Source organism: Pituophis catenifer, unplaced genomic scaffold (assembly GCF_029215685.1).
Source record: "Pituophis catenifer annectens isolate HBS135680 unplaced genomic scaffold, rPitCat1.0.hap2 SCAF_7, whole genome shotgun sequence".
Classification (NCBI taxonomy): Eukaryota; Metazoa; Chordata; class Lepidosauria; order Squamata; family Colubridae; genus Pituophis; species Pituophis catenifer.
This window is the reverse complement of record NW_027256887.1, coordinates 68859634-68881229: the sequence shown is the minus strand read 5'-3', so window position 1 is coordinate 68881229 and position 21596 is coordinate 68859634. Positions and strand designations below refer to the sequence as shown.

The window sequence follows — 21596 nt, the reverse complement described above, 5'->3', positions numbered from 1 at the left end:
TGTTTGCTGTGTTGTGCTGTGTTAGTTAATGGTTCAGAGAATTATACGAACTCAAAACGTGGGTTACTGATTTAATTACACAAGTATATTCCATGAACACAATCAATATGTGAATCATCGCCGTGTCAGGGGCATTCCTTCCATCAGAATAAGAAGAACAAAATTACCTGTGAAAACTGAGCAAAGTCCTTATCAGCTAACATGGGAACATGGCCCAGCAGTTCGTGGCAACAATCCCTGCCAAAATAAACAGGTTAAAAATTGCCATAATGGTATCCCTGACTTTAGTTTAAACTCTTCATTGCCTGACTTTTAGTGAAAACTCTTCATTGCCCCATTAAACTACAGAAATCCTATGATCTATATATGTACCGACTTGCTGCTGTTTCAGCCGTCTCTTCTGCTATATTGAAAAACCTTGACATAGCCTTGACGTCTCCGGATGTGGATTTCAAAAGCTATACAGGAGTCAATTTCCCACCTATTTCGCAAGTTTACCGAAGGAGTACATTGAGCAGATACAATCCAAATTCAAACCAAATGGAGCATCCGTAAATCAGTTCCTAAGATGGCCCAAAACTACTGCAGCCTACACATGACATACTCAGTCATCTATCAGTTGAGGAAGTGATCAGAAATGTTCAAGGACAGGTATCCAAACACCAGAATGAAAGCTTTTAATTTGGAAAGGTCTCCAAATGATCCTACAGCCAGCCATGCTGAAATGGATACAGTGGCCGGCCAGATGAAGGTGCAGCTCCATTATGAGATATTTTTAAATATATCTTATTCTCTAACATAAGACTTAGATGAATGAATCAGTCAGTGTTTTGGGCCAGTGAGAGTTCTGGATGGAATCTTTTGTCACAATAATGCCTTCGCTAGTTGCACATCCCCAGAGAAGCAACTAATTAATTCAGCTCACCACAATGCTTGGATATATATTATATAACATGCTTCATATGTACACGCGCAGCTACAGTCTCAACTGGCTGGTTGGCATATTACACTGGCAGGCAGCATTGAGGAAGAGGAGGGCAGGAGGTTGGTGATCATGGAACCATGGTTGCACATTTTCTTTTTAAAAAAGGGGGCAGAAGCACAAATATGGAAAAACACACTAATTCCCACAATATAAGAGTCGATAGTAAAAGGTGATGGAATTTGCAGAGGTGTCAAAACTGATTGTTTTAATCGTTCCATGCGCCTAGGAGTATAGTCATGCTGGCTGCATGAAAATGGAAGCGTCTTCAGACACTTGGCTATGTAAGGTGAAAATAATGGGGATCCCCTTCTAACACAGTAAAGTTTGGGGGGCCTGAGATGGGTTCAATATTGACATTAATTGCCTGATGCAAGTATAAAGGGAAATTTGTAATCAGCATGTGCATCTGATGAGATTGTAGCTGACATGAACACCATGGTTCCTTATATGCCGAAATAAAAGGGGCCAACGAAAAAGGCCTTCCTTATCTACAGAAAGGCAGTCAGGCTCAGATGCTTGTTGTTACACTGATGTTCAGACAGTTGTGGTTATACTAGCATCCCACAACCAGTCATGCATGCTGCAAACTAGTTATTTTGTCCATCTCTGGCTGTTTCCCTCGCGGGAGGACAGAACCAAAACAGAGTTGAGCAGTGCCCCCTAGAGTTGGACATGACTGGACAGGGAAAACTTTTAACCTTTACATTTTATCTAGTTTTGTTTCTATTTGGAAGCTACTTCTGGATTTTTGCTTGAAACTGGGGGGGGGGGCACATCAGAACTTTGATTTTAGATGTTGATATTAGAATGAATTAGTTATTATAGACATGGCTTGAAATGTTGTGAGATGTAAAGCAAAAAGTTGAGGTTGTAATTATTATTAATTTTTTGTATTTTATTGCATTGAAAAAAGTTTGAAGTCACCACTGATTTTTTTTTCTTTGCACTCCTCTCCCTCCCTCCCTCCCTCTCTCCCTGACTCTCTCTCTTTCTCTCAGTTCTCTAACTTTTGTTTCTTTTTGTATGTTTATCTTATTATGAAACTCAATAAAATCTATTAAAATGTTAAAAAGAAAGGTAATAGTAATGGGGTAGCAGCCAATAAAAAATATTTCCTGACATTTAGAACTATTAATCAGCGGAACAACTTGCTTCCAGAAATTGTGAATGCTCCAACACTGGAAGTTTTTAAGAAGAGATTGGACAACCATTTGCCTGAAGTGGTGTGGGGTTTTCTGCCTGAGCAGGGGGTTGGACTAGAAAACCTCCAAGGTCCCTTCCAACTCTGTTATTCTATTCTATTCTATTCTATTCTATTCTATTCTATTCTATTCTATGCTACGCTACGCTACGCTACGCTACGCTACGCTACGCCACGCCACGCCACGCCACGCCACGCCACTCCACTCCACTCCACTCCACTCCACTCCACTCCACTCTACTCCTTTCTTTTCTTTTCTTTTCTTTTCTTTTCTTTTCTTTTCTAAAAAAGACCTTGGAGATTCAATGATTGCTCAGGACCCTCCCAAACCAAAATGCCAATACCGTTCATTAGTACATAGAAGATGTAAAAATACATTTCATAAGAAATTCAGAATGAGTTTTATGACCTGTATGCAAGTCCGTGTCTTTGTAAAATTACATTTAGGAAGAGGGGTTTTTTTAAGACTAGGCTTACACTACAAATTATTCCTTTCCATCTTCTCTTTGGCAGCTGCCCAGACTACCATCTGAGGCTGTAAAAAAAATACTGATTTCTTTTCCACTTTGAAAAACTAGAAAACAAACTCCAAAGCAAAGAAGGAAGAATACCTGTCCCTTCCCATATTGGTCTCCTATCAGAGAATGCAGCTGGAAGAAAGGAAAGAGAATGAGAAGTAGAAAGTATGAATGGGTGGGACTACACATGAAAAGCCCCGTGTGTAGTTTAAATTTCAGAGAAGCTTATACAAACTTTTTTTTTTTAAAGGATAGAATTTGGCAGTGCATATGCTGGTATTGGATTCTGATGTCAAAAGTTGAAAAGAAGCAGAATGTAATAAAATACGGCTGAAAACAAAACTGGTGGATAAAAGAAATGAGTGTGTGGCCAGAAAAGAGCGTTGGGTGTGAACACATCATAAATGATTGAGGCTGACAGTGAAAACTGTTGTGAGTGCCAAGTGAGCAAGAATCTTAAATGCTTCCTACCTTTCCCCCCCCCCAATCTCCAAACTACTTTTTAAGAATTACATCCCTTGTGCCCCAGTTCTGGAAACACTGCAATGCTGGTTTTGCCTTCTTCAGACTGGAATCACCCAACCTTTTGGGACCATGGTTGGCAATTCCAGGGCATGGCACAAGGAGCAGGTTTAGCAGTCTAAAATGCAGCCTTCAGGGACACACTGAGAAAATCAGGACATTTATCAGCTCACTTCTACTTACGGTTCTGGGGAATGCATGGGGGATGACCAGTGCCTTATGTACTGAGTACTCTGAAAGACACGAAATGCCAGGGCAGCAAGGAAATCCCGTGGAGATAGTAGCCCTGCAGCTGGTCTCAAGCTAAAGCCCGTTCTTTCTATAAGAGAAATTGACACTGCAGTTCAATTCATGGTGAAAATATACTTATATCTTCCGGAATGATGCAATTTACCAAGCTTTGCTGTTATGTTATTATTCCATTTTCACGTCCATTGTCCTGTCATGAAAATGTCTCTCTTTCACACAGGCATTTCATATGAATGAATTCTTCCCTTTTGGTCTCTATCCTTCTGGAGGGTTGTAATTTCCCATCTAATCATGGAACCTTGGATAAATGATTTTGGAACCTTCTCAGAGTATTGGCCCTTTACAGAGCAACACACAAAATTGTAAGAAAAATAAACAAGTTCACAGTGATATCCCCAATGGAAGTTGGGAGGAGGAAGATCTGAAAACGAACTCTGCTATTAAAAGAAAGGTGATTCCTGCTCAGAAATACCAAGGATGAAGCATGAGTTGTTCCCACAGTCTTGGAGCCAGAAGCCCAGCTGGAAACTATCCTTGAAGACACTGATCCTTTTACCCGGCTCTTATCTGTTGAGGAACCATTTGTGGTCTCTTTTAGATAAAACTCCCCACAGATCTTTCTGGGTTCCTTGAATGGATTGGTATCTTTGTCCTCTTCTATTATCTTATCAAAGTTCAGGAACTCAAGGCAACTCCCTGTGAAGTCGGTTGGTCTAAGAAAGAATAGTAACAGTAACAGAGTTGGAAGGGACCTTGGAGGTCATCTAGTCCAACCCCCTGCTCACGCAGGAGACCTGTACTAGGGATTCAAACCGCCAAACTGCTGACCTGATTGACAAGCTCAGTGTCTTAGCCGCTGAACCACCTAGTCATCCACTGATTTATCACTGATCCAAACATTCAAAGTGAGTCTCCTTATTGCCAGTTCTCAGCCATTAAACATAATGCTCTCTAAATGGGAACCATTAGACTAAAAGCTAAAGGAGAGAAGGGAAACTATCAGGCCAGGCCTGTCAAACTGGCGGCCCACAGGCCAGATGCGTCACACACAGGCCATGCCCACCTAGACTCCACAAAGGCAAAAAAACATCATGGTACGTCATGATATGTCACATGACGTGATCGAGTTTGACACCCGTGCATTAGGCTATAAGCTCAAAGTCAACAAATGTCATCAACTGTGTCCTTGAGATGTTGCCATGAAACAAGAAGCTTCTTGTTTCTTTGGAGGGGCCATCTGCAGCCAGCAACAGCTGCCCATCGCCGGGTGCGTTCCCACAGAGACGGCCTCCTCAGGGTGCTGTCGGCCAGACAGTGTTGGCTGGCAACCCCCAGGGAGAGAGCTTTCTCTGTGGGCGCACCTACCCTTTGGAATCAACTGCCCCTGGAGCTCCGGGTGGCCCCCGACCTCCGCTCTTTCCGTCGCAACCTGAAAACATGGCTGTTTTGTTTGGCTGGCCTGGACTGATGGGGTTTTAATTTTTAACTTGTTAGTCTTAATTGCACTTTTAACTGTTAAATTATGAGATTTGGATTTAATTTCTTTTTAACTTTTTCCTTAGATGTTTTTTACTGTTGTGAGCCGCCCTGAGTCCGGCTGGAGATAGGGCGGCATATAAATCTCATTAATAAATAATAAATAATAAATAAATAAACAAATAAATAAATAAATAATAATTCTCGGTATAATTGATTTCATCAGGTTTATGTCTCTTGATGGAACCTGTGATTCCACAAATGCTGCGATCATCATCTGCTTCTTGTGTTTCCTTTGAGGTCAATTAAAGCCCTGCTGAATCCCAGAGGATCGGTTTAAGAAGGAAGAATGACAAATGGTGCATTTCAACCAGTGATGGGTTTCAAAAAATTTTACTACCGGTTCTGTGGGTGTGACTTGGTGGGCGTGGCTTGGTGGGCGTGGCAAAGGAAGGATACTATAAAATCTCCATTCCCTCCCCACTCCAGGGGAAGGTTACTGCAAAATCACATTTCCTCCCAATCAGCTGGGACTTGGGAGGCAGAAAATAGATGGGGGTGGGGCCAATCAGAGGTGATATTACCGGTTCTTCAAACTGCTCTAAATTTCCGCTACTGGTTCTCCAGAACTGGTCAGAACCTGCTGAAACCCACCTCTGATTTCAACTCTAACATTTAAAGCGAGCACCTTTTGCAGCACATGGATGGGAGCTAATAAGGACAGAAGCAGCACCCAGTTGAGACATGCATGGAGAGTATTTATGGGCCTTTTTTCCTTCTGAGGCTTAAAAGCATAGGTTACATCACTCTTGACAACTTCAAAGATGGTAGAAATGCCCCATCGGATAGCAGCTTGCAGGATTCATTCTATCCTGTGCCCACTCGGCCAAAAAAATAGATGAAATAAATCTTTATCTAAATGCCTTAAAATGTTGCCTACATTTTTATAACTGTTTGGTGTACATCCCTCAAATAGTGTAGGGATTTCTTCGTGTTCTATCATCCATAAACAAAATGAAAGCCAGTGGTCAATATTATGCTTGAAATGGTATCCAATATAACTTTAAAAAAAAATTAACAGGTAGAAAGGAAGCTCTGGAGTTCTGCTGCTTATTGGCCTTTGGCAAATTTCAAAAACTGGACATCTTCCCAGAATCATAAGATTCTTCAGCTGCATAAACCCTTCAGAGTAGAAAGCTAATTATTGGGCTAGGAAGAAGTACTACTGAGCCATGCCCAAGGGTGAAATGCTCCCGGTTCGGACCGGATCGCCCGATCTGGTAACGATGGCGGTGGGTGGTTCGGAGAACCGGTAGCAAAAATCCCTGTGCCCCCCCCCACCATGCTCAGCTGAGTCACACGATCATCAGAGGCTTTTTTTTTTACTTTTCAAAGCATTTTTTCTACAACCTCTTCCCACGAAAAAATGCTTTTAAAAGTAAAAAAAAAAACCCTCTGATGATCGCACGGCTCAGCTGGGATCCTCAGAGGCTTTTTAAAGCATTTTTTTCTGCAATCTCTTGGCCGAAGAGGTGGTAAAAAAAATGCTTTGAAAAGTCTCTGACAATCCCAGCTGAGTTGCTTCATCGTCAGAGAGGCTTTTCAAAGCATTTTTTAAAATGCTTCTCTGACGATCCCAGCTGAGTTGCCTGATCGCCAGAGGCTTTTCAAAGCATTAGAAAAAAATGCTTTGAAAAGTTTAAAAAAACAAAAAAGTTGGCCACGCCCACCCAATCACATTACCCCACCACCACCAAGCTACGCCCACAGAACCGGTAGTAACACATTTTACATTTCACCCCTGGCCATGCCACATTGCTTGGCCTGGAGGCTCCTTGAAGTTTGCTTCTACACCAGCAGTCCTACAATTGCTCTAACCTTTTAGAAAAGCAGAGACATCTTGGAGTTGAGGGATACAGTCCGCTTGGTAGCCACAGTATTTTTTTAGTTGACGAAAGGCTTCCAGGTATTGCTTACAGGCATGGGTGGGGTAGAGGTCACTCAGCTTCTGGTAAATTTCTTTCCTACAAATAATAATTGTTAACTAGCAAAAAAGTTCACATAAAAGAAAAAAAAAGAGCCTTGGTAGTACAGTGGTCTAAGGCACCCTGTTATTAAGCTGGTTATTAAGACCAGCTGCCTGCAATTACTGCAGGTTCGAATCTCGCCAAGGCTCAAGGTTGACTCAGCCTTCCATCCTTTCTAAGGTAGGTAAATTGAGGACCCAGTTGCGGGGGCAATAAGCTGACTTTGTATAAATATACAAAAGGATGAAGGCTATTGCTGAGCACATTGTAAGCCGCCCTGAGTCTCCGGAGAAGGGCGGCATATAAATCAAATAAAAAAAAATAAAAATACAAATCAGAGTCGTACTATCTAAGCAGTGGCAGGCTGCAGCCGATTGAACAAACGGTTCTGTGACCGCGTGCTTTGTGCATGCATGCAGGTTTTGTATGTGCGTGCATGCAGGTTTCATGTGAGCGTGTGCCTAATGCCCTTACACACAGCATTCAAAATACAGCAATTTGAAGTTCAGCTTCTTAGGCAGCCCCGGTAAGTAGAACAGCGGAGGCGCGGAAATCAGCTGTGCCGCGCGAATCACTGAGCCAGAAAAAAGGAAATATAGAACAGGATAGGGCAGGGGCGGCTGGGCGGGGCCAGCTGATTGTTGGAACTACCGGTTCGCCTGAACCGGTCAGAACTGGCAGCAGCCCACCACTGTATCTAAGGTGTTCAAAAGTCTTGTGGCAGCACTCCAAACAAGCAACATCCATACAAGAGTTGTCGGAAAAGGCAAGATGGCGGTCACAGTAGTATAAACAAAGTCTGTATTTTGTGTCCACTGAGTCTATAAATGTACTACCCTGATCACCATTTTCTTGTTTTGATCCTTCCTTCCTCATGGATGCTTCTGCTCCAAAGATTCTTACTGTAATGTTTTATGAGGGGACCTTGGTGCTCTCTGAGCTTGCCTGTTTTCTTGAAGACATTTCATTACCCAAATATCATCACTAATATCATCAGTGCTAGTAAGGAGTGGGGTGTGCTCTCCATTTATATTCTACTGTCTTTCCCCCTCATTGTTGGTGGAGATGCAATGTTTTCATATGATAGAATAGGACATTATTAAATGTAAGAATGGACAGGAATAATAGCAGATATATTTTATTCTAATTACCTGCAAACGAAATGAAAGGATTTTTGGTTGGTGTTCTGGACTTCTCCATTAGTGTGAAGAATTTAGTCTAAATCAAATGCAGACTCTGAATAGAACCAGTTGCATATGAGGGTGGAGGTTTGTTCTCCAAGCTTGTGGGTTGGTTTCCAAATGTTTCTTTACCAGACTAGGTAACATCTTCAGCAAAATTTAGGGGATGTCAGTGTCAGTGTTCTTCTGCTTATAAGGGCTTTGTGTGGTCAGTAGGTCTTGTGATGGTAAGGTCATATCAGGAGAGGGCAGGGGTGGGTTCTACAGTACTTATCTTTACTACCGGTTTGCAATGGGATTGTGCGTGCACGCAAGCAAAGCAAGCATGCATGCCTTGCTTCTGTGCATGTGCAGATCGCTTCTGATGACATCAGGGTCAGTGGGCGGAGCCTCCCACCGGTTTTACTACCGGTTATATAGAACCAGTCTGAACTGGGGGGCAACTCACCACTGGGCGAGGGTCACCTCAGGTCAGGGTCTTGTGATGGGTCTTGTGTTGGATCAGGTGTGGGTGTGTCAAGTGAGGGTCTTGTGGTAGGTTTTGTGATGGTTCAGGTATGCATCATCAGTGAGAGTCTTGTGATGGGTCTTACGATGGAGAGGTCACATCAGGCAAGGGTCATTGGGAGGTGAAGTGCTGGTTGGGGTCGTTGTGTGGGTTGATTGAGGGTCGGTGTTATTTCTGGTTGGCTGTGTGGTTGATTTCAATTCTGAGGGTTTTTTTTTTTCTTCCAAGCAGAATAACACCGACACTGACATCCCCTAAACTCCGCTGAAGATGTTACCTAACCTGGTACCAAAACATTTGGAAACCAATTCACAAGCTCGGAGGCTGAACCTCCATCTTCATCCTACAACTCGAGCTACATATATTCGCCACTATCACAAACCAGTTGCATATCTCCAGTTTGAAATGGAACATTATACTGGCACTTTTAGACCATAGCTTTTCCTACTTTGCTGCTGTCTAGATCCAATGTACTGTGACTTTTGTCATCCCCAGTAAGTGAGGGTATTTCAAGTTGCATTTCTAGCACATTGGAAAGGTAACAGTCTGGAGAATTCGGCCGTGTGAACAGCTGAACATTTAAAATAAAATAAATATAGACAAGTCAGTTCGTTTCCTTAAGTAATATGACTGTTCTTCTTTTTTAAGGACAGATAGGCAAAGACATGTATTTTTTTTTTATTTTTAAGATACTGTAGTACACAAAAGTTCCATAAGTCACTATTTATCAAAACTGCAGTACAAGCAGAGCTAAATGAGATTAAATACTATTACAGGTAGTCCTCAATTTACAACCAGAAGTGGGATCAGAATATCCACTGTTAAGCAAGGCAGTTGTTAAATGAGTCACACCTGATTTTATGACTTTTTGTCACAGTTGTTAAGCGAATCCAGCTTCCCCCATTGACTTTGCTTGTTGGAAGCCAATTGGCAAGATTGCAAATGGGGAACTCATGACCCCAGGATGCTGCAACCATCATAATACGTGCTGGTTGCCAAGCACCCAGATTTTGATCATATGACTGTGAAGATGCTCTGATGGTCATAAGTGCAAGGATCAGTTAAAAGTCAGTTTTCTGGAACGCTTTTTTCATGCCCATTGCAGCTTTGAACGGTTGCTAAACAACCAATTATAAGTTGAAGACTACCCGTACTGTACATGAACATGAAAATTGCAAGATGGGGAAGACAGTGGCACTATCAACTCCTATGGGCAACAATCCCTGTAGGTTCAAGTCATACACTCACCAAGTAGCAGTCTCTTCAGCAGTGTACTCAACTCTTGGCAAAGGGTCACCCCTGGAAAGGCAAAGAGAATCAAAAGAGCCTCGTGGTGCAGTGGTTAGAGTGCAGTACTGCAGGCTACTTCTGCTGACTGCCAGCTGCTTGCAATTTGGCAGTTCAAATCCCAACAAGCTCAAGGTGGACTCATCCTTCCATCCTTCCAAGGTGGGTAAAATGAGGAGCCAAATTATTGGGGGCAATATGCTAACTCTGTAAACCACTTAGGGAGAGACGTAAAGCACTATAAAGCAGTAGATAAGTGCTATTGCTATTGCTAAACAGATTCCATTTTTGAGCTTTTCATATTTCATTTATATGATCCATAATGTCAAGCTTCACACAGCCAGGCAAAATTAAGAAAGCAGATTTCAGTAGGCTATCTTTCATGCTAAGCTGGGGTAAATACAGGAACCTGGAAATTACACTAGGATTTTCCTAGCCTCATTTATAGGAGCTAATTAAGGCAGAGTCTCTGAATATGTTCAAATGCATTTTCCTAGATTTTTCTGCCCTTGGACTGAGTTGACATTTGTGAGATAAGCTGTCATCTGATTCCCCCAATGATTCCCACACACATTTTTTGATGTATGTGTTTTCTTGCATTTATCTCTTGGTCTCCCCACAACCTCTCACAAATACTAGTTCTTGTGGGTTTTTCTTAAGGTATTTTGTCAAGGGAGGCTGAACAAGTAGGAAGTCACAGATCTTTAATGAAGCAACCCATTGCTCAAATTATAAGGCAGAACTGCACAACTCTTGGCTTGAGGGCCACATCAGGCTTTGGATGACATATCAGGGCTGCACTCCGAAAATGTGTGGCACCATGTCCTATTTTGAGTACCTTAAACATTTAGAAATAGAAATAGAATAACAGAGTTGGAGGTCTTCTAGTCCAACCCCCTGCCTAGGCAGGAAACCCTACCCCACTTCAGACAAATGGTTATTCAACATCTTCTTAAAAACTTCCAGTGTTGGAGCATTTACAACTTCTGGATGCAAGTCGTTCCACTGATAAATTGTTCTAACTGTCAGGAAATTTCTCCTTAGTTCTAAGTTGCTTCTCTCCTTGATTAAGTTTCCACCCATCACTTCTTATCCTACCCTCAGGTGCTTTGGAGAATAGCTTGACTCCCTCTTCTTTGTGGAAGCCCCTGAGATATTGGAACACTGCTTTCATGTCTCCCCTAACCCTTCTTTTCATTAAACTAGACATACCCAGTTCCTGCAACCGTTCTTCATATTTTCCAGTCCCCTAATCATCTTCTCTGCACTCTTTCTAGAGTCTCCACATCTTTTTTACATCATGGTGACCTAAATTGAATGCAGCATTCCAAGTGTGGCCTTACCAAGGCATTATAAAGTGTTATTAACACTTCACGTGATCTTGATTCTATCCCTCTGTTGATGAAGGTACTTAGATTACATAAATCAATTTATGTTTTGTTCAGTTATTAATTTGATGCACTTACTGTCTATGGTTAAATGCCAGGTCAGCAATAAAAGCTCTCCTTTTCCTATATTCTGGATCAGCATAACCCTAGAAGAAGAAAAATGCTGCTTTCCAAAGTCCAAACAATTCCATTCCAAAGCTTCATGCTTGGATTTAATTGTGACAACGAGAAGAGAATTTTTTAAAATCTGAAATGTTAGTTGAACATCGGGACAAGAGATTTCAGAGTTTTTATGGTGCCCTTAAAAAGGCGAGAAACAGAGACATGATAAGTGATTTACTGACTTGCTTTGTGTGAATGGGTTTGCCCTGCCTTTCAACTTTAACATGGAGGCAGCGTGTAAAACTAAACTCACATAAAATTGGGAGTTTGTTGTAGTCCTTGCTATAAAAGGGGAAGAAAGAACCAAGTAAAAGAGAAGGGACTCTGGAGGGACTCCAGAGGCCCTCAGGAGTTGGGCGGCATAGAATTGCGATAAATTAAATTAAATTAAATTAAATTAAATATTTGTAGCTGAAGGTTGAAATGAGGGGTCCTTGGTGCTCTCTGAGGTTGGTTGTTTTCTTGCAGATTTTTCATTCCCCAAACTAGGTAACATCATCAATCACTAGCACTAGTGACTTGTACTGATTATGTTACCTAATTTGGATAATGAAACATCTGCAAGAAAGCAACCAAGGTCAGAAAGCATCAAAGACTTCTCAAAAAGCCAAGTGACAATTGACACATAGGAAAAGCTCTACCTTAATTTTGACCTATATGGCTCATCTAGAATTCTGATGAGCCATATATGGTTCATATATGAGCCATATATATATATATTATGAGCCAAGATGGAGCAGTTACTGCAGCTACTTCAGCTGACTGCTAGTTCAGCAGATCAGCAGATCAAATCTCACTGGCTCAAGGTTGACTCAGCCTTCCATCCTTCCGAGATGGGTAAAATGAGGATCCAGATTGTTGGGGGCAATATGCTAATGCAATATGTTAATATGCAATATGCTATATGCTAACTTTGTAAACCGCTTAGAGAGGGCTGTAAAGCACTTTGAAGCGGTATAGAAGTCTAATTAATAAATAATAAATTCCATACAATGTTTTCATTTTTTGTTCACTTGGTCCAATAGCTACAAGCAAAACCCAATTTGTCAATATTTGGGACTAAACGAGTCTTGTCCAGTTCTCATTTTGCCTTCACTAGAATATGCATAGATCTATTTGGATTTCAACAAGCACATGTTGTTTCCGTTTCATCTCTCTTCCACATAATCCCATCACAATAATCCCCCTTCATTAAAAAAAATTAGTTTAATTTTTACACAACATCAGCATGGACATCCAGTGTTCAATCTATATTCTGAACAGTGGTTGCAAGAAGAGTAATTATGTCAGGAAAAATAAAAAGAGCAACTATCTTCAACTGGATGGTTAAATATTGTACCCAGAAGTCTCTGTTTTATTATTGGTACAAGATTTGATAGGGATGTTGGTAACTCCAAGCCAAAATAATTTGGAAAGACACAAACTTAACTTACCGGGTGGTCAAAATTCAGATCAGGGTCAAACTTGGTGATCAGGTGATGGCAATAGTCGAGATCTCTTATTTTCTTTGGGAACCATGGAACTGTTGACAAAAGTATCAATTGCACATTGTAAGAATGTGACATCTAGAGGTTCTATGAGAGTAGTAAGAGTAATTTACTCGTTCAGTGGTATCACATAGACAATTTTTCTTCAACGTGGTACCTTCAGAGATGTTGACCCTACAAAGCCCCAAATCCAAACAGTCTAGAAATTCTGGTAGTTGTAGATTCAACATTTATGTAGATAGGCTCAAGATATACAGTCAGACAAAGAAGTTGATCAATGACATCATTATGAAAATAATCTTGACTTTACCAGCTGTTTAGGAGTTGATGGATATAATGCCAATGTTCCTATGTAATCAATTGAAAGACCTCTGCTTATCAACATGACATTTTGCTACAATAATAAATAGAATCTAAACCTCTACAGAGAAATTATTGTACAGACAAAACATGGCTCTTGAATCACATATTATTTTTAAAATTCTGGCTAATGGCCTTTAAAATCTCAGCGTGTTGGTTTAATTATAGCTAGGAATTCCTGATGTACACTGAAGAGGTATATTAGAAAGAAAGAAGGTAAAAGCCTTTTGTGACATACCTTTTTCTTCTCTGATAGCTTCCACATCCTCTGCCACTCCCTTCAAGGAATTTAAAAGACTGCTAACCTCACAGTCCTGAACTTCACATCTTACAAACAATTCAAGGTTGCCATCCGTGTTCTTTGACTTTCTAGCAGTTCTGCTTTCAAAATGTTGTATTTTAGCTTCAAACATCTATAAAAGCCCAACACAGGAGGACATATTTTTACCATTTTAGCTTGTGAAAGAAAATGAAGTGCAAACCTGCTTCTTCTTCTTCTAAGAATATTTCCCTTTAATACTCGAAACATAGGCACCGATCAAACACTCCCCAAAAATATTAAATTGCTCCCCTAATAAACAATTCCCAAGATTTCTTATTTATTTTCACACAGAGAAGATACAACCACAAAACTCTCCAATAGATCTGAATTATGCTTTGAATTCTATCTTTGAAAGATGCTTCAGAGTGTGCAAAGTTTGAACCAAACCTTAAGCCAGCTATATCTTTTGCCTGTAGATGTACAATAGTTCAGGAAAAAAAGTAGTTACTCCTGAGAAATAGAATTATTGTTGTTGTTCTCTACTTCTCCTTTAAGTTGAAGAGTGCTGTTATAAGGTAAAAGATAAAAATGGGTTTAAATCTGGCAGATACCTCATGAGAAAGAGTACAAGAACAGTCATGAGCCGGCAGAGATGCAGTAGGAGGTATGCCATTACAATTAAAACAACTAGCACTAGATTTAAATTCCCATCCAGCTCCAAAGAAATCTTGGACTAGTTAGTTTGTCTGTTAAAGTCATCCCACAGAACTGTCATTAGGATAACACAACTAGGAAGGAAGAAACAGTATCTCTGCTACCTTGAACTTTTTGGAAGAAACCCATGATGGGAATTTGATGAAATTAGTAGCACGAATAGTACTGAATGAATGTGCATGAAACATCCAAACAGCATGGTTGCAAAAATAAATAAATAAATCCAAATACCCGTGTGAAATATATTAATGCAGTTTCCCCTTATCATTTGCTTTCTAAACGGGCTGGGTATCTATTGATTTAATAATTTCACACAGCAGGAAATCCAGCCGATCTTGAACTATGAAATTCAGGTAAAGTGTGCAGTGTCAGCTTTCTACAGCCTATTTCCTTCCAACTATCACTTCCATTCATCCGGCTCTTAGACTGGAGAAGTTCCCTCCCTTTCTTTTTTCCTTTCAAACCGGGAAGCACCGAACCCCAAGCTTGAAGGGCTTTTCAGAAGACACAAGGTGCGAACCTGTGGGGAGAAGACAGAACTTTCAACAGATGTACCTCGAAAACTCGAAGTGTCTTGGAGATGCTGCTTTTCTTCTCGTGGCTCAGGGCGAAGGTGAAGATCACCGTAGCGCTCCGCTCTTCTCTTTTCCCAGCCAGGTCCCGAGACCGCTGCGCCTCCATCTCTCTCGACTTTGCGAGCGATCCTAAAGCGCTCCTGGCCGGCAAGATCTCTCGCGAAGGAGACGGCGGTGTCCCCGACAGGATCTATCTACTCAGCTGCCCAAACGCGTCTTCTAGGAGCGCGGCGGTGGAGTTGTGTACTTGCTGCGGGCCGGGGAGAACTGGGACGGGATCCTCCAGTACGGGGAAGGAGGTGAGTTCCCGTAATGCTTCCTTCTTCTTTCAAATGAATGCCTTCCAATCGCATCAAAGTGAGGCCGTCTGGGGATGGGGGGGGGAGAGGAATCCAATACATCCGGAAGGTACCAGATTGGGGGAGTCTTTGGCACGCGATCGACCCACACTGTCTTAACCATCATAGGGACTCTGTTTCCGAGGGAAATAACTCTCCCCCTTAAAATGGTTTGACAGTAACTTTTTGCGGTTCTTGCATTGTAGTGTAATGCTGGGCTCCCGCGCGCGCACGCACGCACACACACACACACACACACACCGGCTATGTGCCAATTTTGCCTATTTTTTAACTGACTGCTAGCTGCTTTGAGAACCATATGTGTTCAGAGACGTCTAGAAACGACTCCCCTTCCCTCCCACCTACCCACCCACCCAAAAAATAGGGTAAGGAGAAAATTCGATCGCTGTCCTCAGAATGCTTAGGCTCAAAACATTTAAATAGCTTTATTCTGATTGTGTGAACATCACTCCTTTCCCTACCCCCCCTCCTCCTCCGGTACAAGAAAGATGCTGTTGGCTGTCAATTAGATTGACCTGCTGTAGTGGGTAAAAGAAGCCCATTCAGTCGCATTCGCACCGCAATCTGGGTTTGCCTGGAATTACAAATTGTTGTAACAAATTGTTCCCCGACGTTGTAGGGAAACCTAGATATTATTATTATTATTATTATTATTATTATTATTATTATTATTATTATTATTATTATTATTATTTGATATTCTGTGATTCCGAGCATCATATAATTTGTTTGAGAAAGCGGATAATAGGAACGCAGCAGTTTGTTTGTTTGTTTAATTTGATTTATATGCCGCCCTTCTCCGGAGACTCAGGGCGGCTTACAGTGCGTTAAGCAACAGCCTTCATACTTTTGTATATTTTATACAAAGTCAGCTTATTGCCCCCACAAACTGGGTCCTCAATTTACCTACCTTAGAAAGGATGGAAGGCTGAGTCAACCTTGAGCCTGGGGAGATTCGAACTTGCAGTAATTGCAGGCAGCTGGTGTTAAATTACAGTGCTTAGTCTGCAGAGCTATCCAGTTGTGCTTCTTTGTTGGGGGTTTATGGATAAACGTGACCTCTAAGTGTGGGTTCTTCAGTTGACTTGGTAGGAATTCCACGGAATTCCGTGGGATTTTACCACAAGGCAGATGGTGGCATCAGGGAAGCAACCTTGGCTCAAAAGGCTCTGAGGAAGATTTGCAGCCTAAAATAATTCGAATTTAAGTATCAAGCAAATGAAATGAAATCAGACGCTATTTCTGCTTTTTGGCTTTCTGTCAAAGGCATCTACAAATTGTTTTATTAAATGCATCTTAAAATCAATTGCATTAATAGACTCCTTAATAAATGTGATCCCCCTAACCCCTTCCTCAACAATATCTATTTTCTTATGTCATTTCATTTACCTCTCTAAACTAATCTCAGCCCTGCCGGTTTTTTTTTTTTTTTTTTTTAAACCACCCTTCGTCTGTTCTTTATATGGAGAGGGATAATCTGGGTGAGAGATGCCCAATTCCTTGATATTGTCTTGGCAAATAAATACAAAAATATCACGGAGAAAATCAATACAGACTTGTCACATTGCACGAAGAGAATCTTACTTGAAACCTTCAAGCAATAAACTCTTCAATGCAAACAACACCTGCACGATTTTTGCAAAGCCTATGAACCTACAGTAAATTTTATTTCACCTAAACCCAGATCCCAAACATGTGTGTAAGGTACTGAAGAGCCCTCTTAATACCCCGTTGCCCAAGACTGAAACACTTCAATACCAATTCAAAGCGGTTGGGCACCATTTCATCCTTCACCCTATAGGGCAATCGCAAAATTCGTAGCGGCACCACGGTGCTGTCCTCGGTGCTGAAAAATGCTCATTGACAGCTGAATCCACACCGGTGGATTAAATTGGCAGAGTTCTCTTTGGTATTTATGATTGGCTTCTCCAGTTAGTTTTCATTTAAGAGGCGATAAATGTGTTTGTGTATCTCTGTATATCATTGTGAAGCACAATTTCTTCAAGATAGTACACAAATCTGGTTCTGAGGAGGGCTGCTAATTATTATTTTTTGGTTATTAAATCCTTGATTTGAATGCAATTTAATTTAAATTTGAATGCAATGTAACTTAAGCTGTAATATATAGTATGCATATATTAATGTGCCATAATTTTTAAAACTTGACGTATATTAACCAATTTATGGGGAAACCGAAATGTTATTTCTAAAAGTATTTTAGAAGGAAAATAAATATTTTATTGATAATTGTTATTTTGTTTATATTGTTATTTACTTGGAAATCCAGGAAACCTAAAGGGATCTAATTGGCTTAAGTAACATAGTAATAACAATATAAAATTTTATCATCAAAATTTCAAGAGTGTAACTGATAGATGATAGTGCTATAATTTTAGTAGTGGAATATAATCATAATAAAAATGTTAATCAAATAATATATAGGCACATTTATGATTTATGGATATTTATAATACTAGTTGGAGCTTTAAACATTAGTTCAATTAATTGCAATTTTATTGAGAAAAGCATGTTCAAGAAAATCCCAGAAAGTAGAAGGAGAATTCCAAGAATTTCTCTATGGGAGACAGATTTTAAAATATTGATAAAATAAATAAAGGTATAAATTTCCCGTATTGAAAGAAATTGGTTGGTTGTATGCTGAACAAAAATTGTTTCATGACATACAAGGAATATAAGTCTATCTCATAAAATATGAATTAGTCATTTTCTCAATAGGTTTAATGAAATTAAAGTATTAAGTAATTATATTTGGAAATTTATTCTTGTATTCATGCCTATGTTGGCTAGCATTACAACAGCCCTAATCCCAGGTGATTTTTTTTCAGATACCTCTGAGCTTTAGTGATCGTTATAATTAAGGAGAACATCCAATCTTAATTAATTTGCTCTTTTTTGCCACAACCTTGGAAAACATGGACATAATTCAGCCATGAAAAGCAATGTTTTATGAGCTGAAATAATACTTATTAAGAGCCTAGCAATTGCATTTCATATTGCTACTAGGCAATGAAATCTTAAACATCCAATTAAATGTAATCCCATAATAAAGAAAGTAAAGGCTGCAGACTGCATTGATTTAAAAAGTTAATTAGATCATTAGTTGAATCATATGAAATGAAAATCATGTGGCTTCTCATATATTTATTCAGTTTATCTTCATAATTCCTTTTTTCTTATTAGATATATAATGCCAATAGAAAATCCCATTTTCCAGTAACTTCAAACTAGTTCACAACATAACTCCATGATGGCGAATCTATGGCACGTGTGCCCGAAGTGGCATGCAAAGCCATGTTGCCTGGCATTTGCAGCGTCACCCATTCCTCTTCTGGGTTTCTGGTGCATATACGCACGCGAAAATCAGCTGGCCTTTGTGTGTGTGGCAGTGTTGAAAACTGGAAGAGCTGGTCTTCCATTTTCTGGCATGAACATGCGCACCGGCCAGCTGATCAGTGCATGCGCATGCGTGGCAGTAACCAGAAGACTTGCTGGCTGGTGCGCATGCACACGCAGGAAACCAGAAGTACCTTATCCGGCACGCGCATGCCCCCTGGGCAGCTCCTCTTCCTGGTACCTGCCCTGATGAGTGTGTGCATGCGTGTGAAGCAAGCGTGCATGTGCGAAGTGCTCCCTTTTTGGCATTAGTGCCATGCGCACACATGCGCTCCCTTTTTGGCACTCAGTGCCAAAAAAATTTACCATCACTGACATAGCCTCTCCTTCACTTGTGGACTACCAGATTATATTCCATCATAAAATCACTTATACATATACTTTGACAAATCTTTTTATTAACTCAGTTACATCTATTCCTACTTTAACATGAACCATCAAAATTTCACTGAAAATGAATTTAAAATATAAGACAATTGTAATGAATATATTAATTTTAGAGAATAACTATTATGAAAACCCTTAGGTTCCATGCACAAAAATAGCAAAGGTATTGCATTTAATTGAAACAATTATACATTTTAAATATTGGTTTAAGAAAAATGTGATAAACATTTGGATTAATTTTTTTTCTACAAATTAGCTAGCAATAAAGAACTTAAATGTAAGTATAGTTGTTTAAAATGTTTAGCTTTACATTAGCCAGTGTTTGAATCATTTGAATAAGGGTATCAATGTACATTTTTCTTCAGATGATCAATGTAAATAATCTATATACATTTAAAGATAGCAGTAAAAATTGGATTTTCCCCTGCAAACCATGAATTTGCAGACATATGCAGCACAGATATATTCTGCCGGTGAAATGGTTCTACCAGCAAAAATACATCCGTAGAATGTGCTAACTGGGACAGACTTGTAGGTGGGACATGAGTATTAAAAGAAAAAATATATATTTGCACAGCATGCTGGACTTTTGCATGTCACCATTATCTCCTTCCCGATAGGTTACATATGGAACTTTACATCAATCCCAGTGGATCAATTTAAAATATTTATCTTTAACATGTTGGACATTATTATACAATTGTACATGATACCTAACATCAACATAATCTTCACACCTGATTCATAGATAATTAGCACTGTAAGAAAGTAAAAGTAAAATTAATAAAGACTTCAAAAGGTATGGATACAATGTAGCTTCCTGAATTCTTTCCAGAGATGCATCGCAATTTTTTTTTTTAAAAAAAATGTGCTCAGGCATGTTTTCTGCAACCTTTCAATTTCACTCTTTCTTTTGCCAATTCTCCTACACCAACTTTGGTCCCCTTCCATAACATTTTCAGAGAGCTGCCCTGCTGATAGAGTCTTGATCACCTTCACAAGGTTATATTGGATTGGAAAGAATAAAAGCACTTGATTAAATGCACTTCCAAAATGCAAAGCTCTTATATAAAATATGAATTAAATCTTTTCTACTATTTTCCTACTATTTTCCTTTTTTAATTATATACGCTGCATTGGTTTATATCAGGACTTAGTGTAACAATATAAACACTATCCTATAGAAATCATGTTTGAAAGGCCTAGTTCCTAGCTAAAGAGTTATTTATATTAATTTTGTAGAGATTTATATGATCATATCAAAATCTGGAGAGGGATTTATGTATAGATATACATATAAACATATTATATATTAGATTTTGTTACTTTTCTGCAATATATGTTAATTATGAGCAAACTGTCTTGGTTAAAAGAAAAAAAAAGTTTCACTTGATCTTCTGGAGAGCATTGCGAAGAAGTTCCATTTCATCTGCAAAGAAATCAAGAAAAATGCAAGTTTCACTTTGCTTTATATGTGCTACATCTGCATGTTAACTTTTTCTTCATGGAGTAGAAGTCAGTGCATATGAAGCTATGCATAATTTATCTTGTCAGTAGAGATAATGATGCAGAGATTACTGGGCAAACAAAAGAAAACATAGTACAGTCCAGAGGTGGGTTTCAGCAGGTTCTGACCAGTTCTGGAGAACCGGTAGCAGAAATTTTGAGTAGTTTGGAGAACCAGTAGTAAAAATTTTACTGGCCCCACCCCCATCTATTCTCTGCCTCCCAAGTCCCAGCTGATCGGGAGGAAATGGGGATTTTGCAGTATCCTTCCCCTGGATTGGGGAGGGAATGGAGATTTTATAGTATCCTTCCCTTGCCACACCCACCAAGCCATGCCACGCCCACCAAGCCACATCCACAGAACCGGTAGTAAAAAATTTTGAAACCCACCACTGGTACAATCTTATGGGGAGAATGCAAAGTGGACAATACAGGTAGTCCTCAACTTACAACAGTTCATTTACTGACCGTTCAAAGTTGAACAGCATTGAAAAAAGTGACTTATGATCGTTTTTCACATTTATGACAGTTGCAGCATCCTTGTGGTCATGGGCTCAAAATTCAGATGCTTGGGAACTGGTTCCTATTTATGACAGTTGAAGTATCCCAGGGCCACGTGATCCCCTTTTGGTGACCTTCTGACAAGCAAAGCCAATGGGAAAGCCAGATTCACTTAACAACCGTGTTACTAATTTAACAACTGCAGTGATTCACTTAACAAATATGGCAAGAAAAGTCGTGAGGCGGGACAAAGCTCACTTAACAAATTTCTCACTTAGCAACATAAATTCTGGGCTCAAATGTGGTTATAAGTCCAGGACTACCTACATATGTGTTTGGAGGAAATGTATTGAATGACTTATGAAGAAGAAAATCAACTGTGCTACAACTGTAAATTTATAGTCTATAGATTCCATATAACATAAAAGCTCCCACTCACACAAGAATCTTTTTTGTGCACAAACAACCATTAGTAAACACTTTTTCAGATCTTCAGATCTTTAATAGGAAACTATTAAAAATACGTT

General features: G+C 39.9%; 2 protein-coding genes across 3 annotated transcripts in view; both read right to left on the bottom strand.

The window, feature by feature from the left end:
• The window catches only part of LOC139319848 (tyrosine 3-monooxygenase-like), a 30423-nt gene extending 15415 nt beyond the window's left edge, over positions 1-15008 (bottom strand). The window contains exons 1-8 of the mRNA XM_070947897.1: positions 14883-15008; positions 13590-13764; positions 12938-13026; positions 11421-11488; positions 9916-9966; positions 6830-6975; positions 3410-3545; positions 168-237 (exon numbers count right to left, since the gene is read on the bottom strand). Of these exons, the coding sequence (XP_070803998.1) occupies positions 168-237; positions 3410-3545; positions 6830-6975; positions 9916-9966; positions 11421-11488; positions 12938-13026; positions 13590-13764; positions 14883-15008 (861 nt within the window). The remainder of the gene's footprint in view (positions 1-167; positions 238-3409; positions 3546-6829; positions 6976-9915; positions 9967-11420; positions 11489-12937; positions 13027-13589; positions 13765-14882) is intronic.
• A 4073-nt stretch (positions 15009-19081) lies between these two features.
• Positions 19082-21596, bottom strand: part of PAH (phenylalanine hydroxylase) — a 41413-nt gene continuing 38898 nt past the window's right edge. The window contains exon 13 of one of the 2 annotated variants that reach the window (XM_070946707.1): positions 19082-20491. In XM_070946707.1, coding sequence (XP_070802808.1) covers positions 20448-20491 — 44 coding nt within the window. In that variant the 3' untranslated portion in view covers positions 19082-20447. The remainder of the gene's footprint in view (positions 20492-21596) is intronic. The other variant, XM_070946709.1, reaches the window with a different exon arrangement.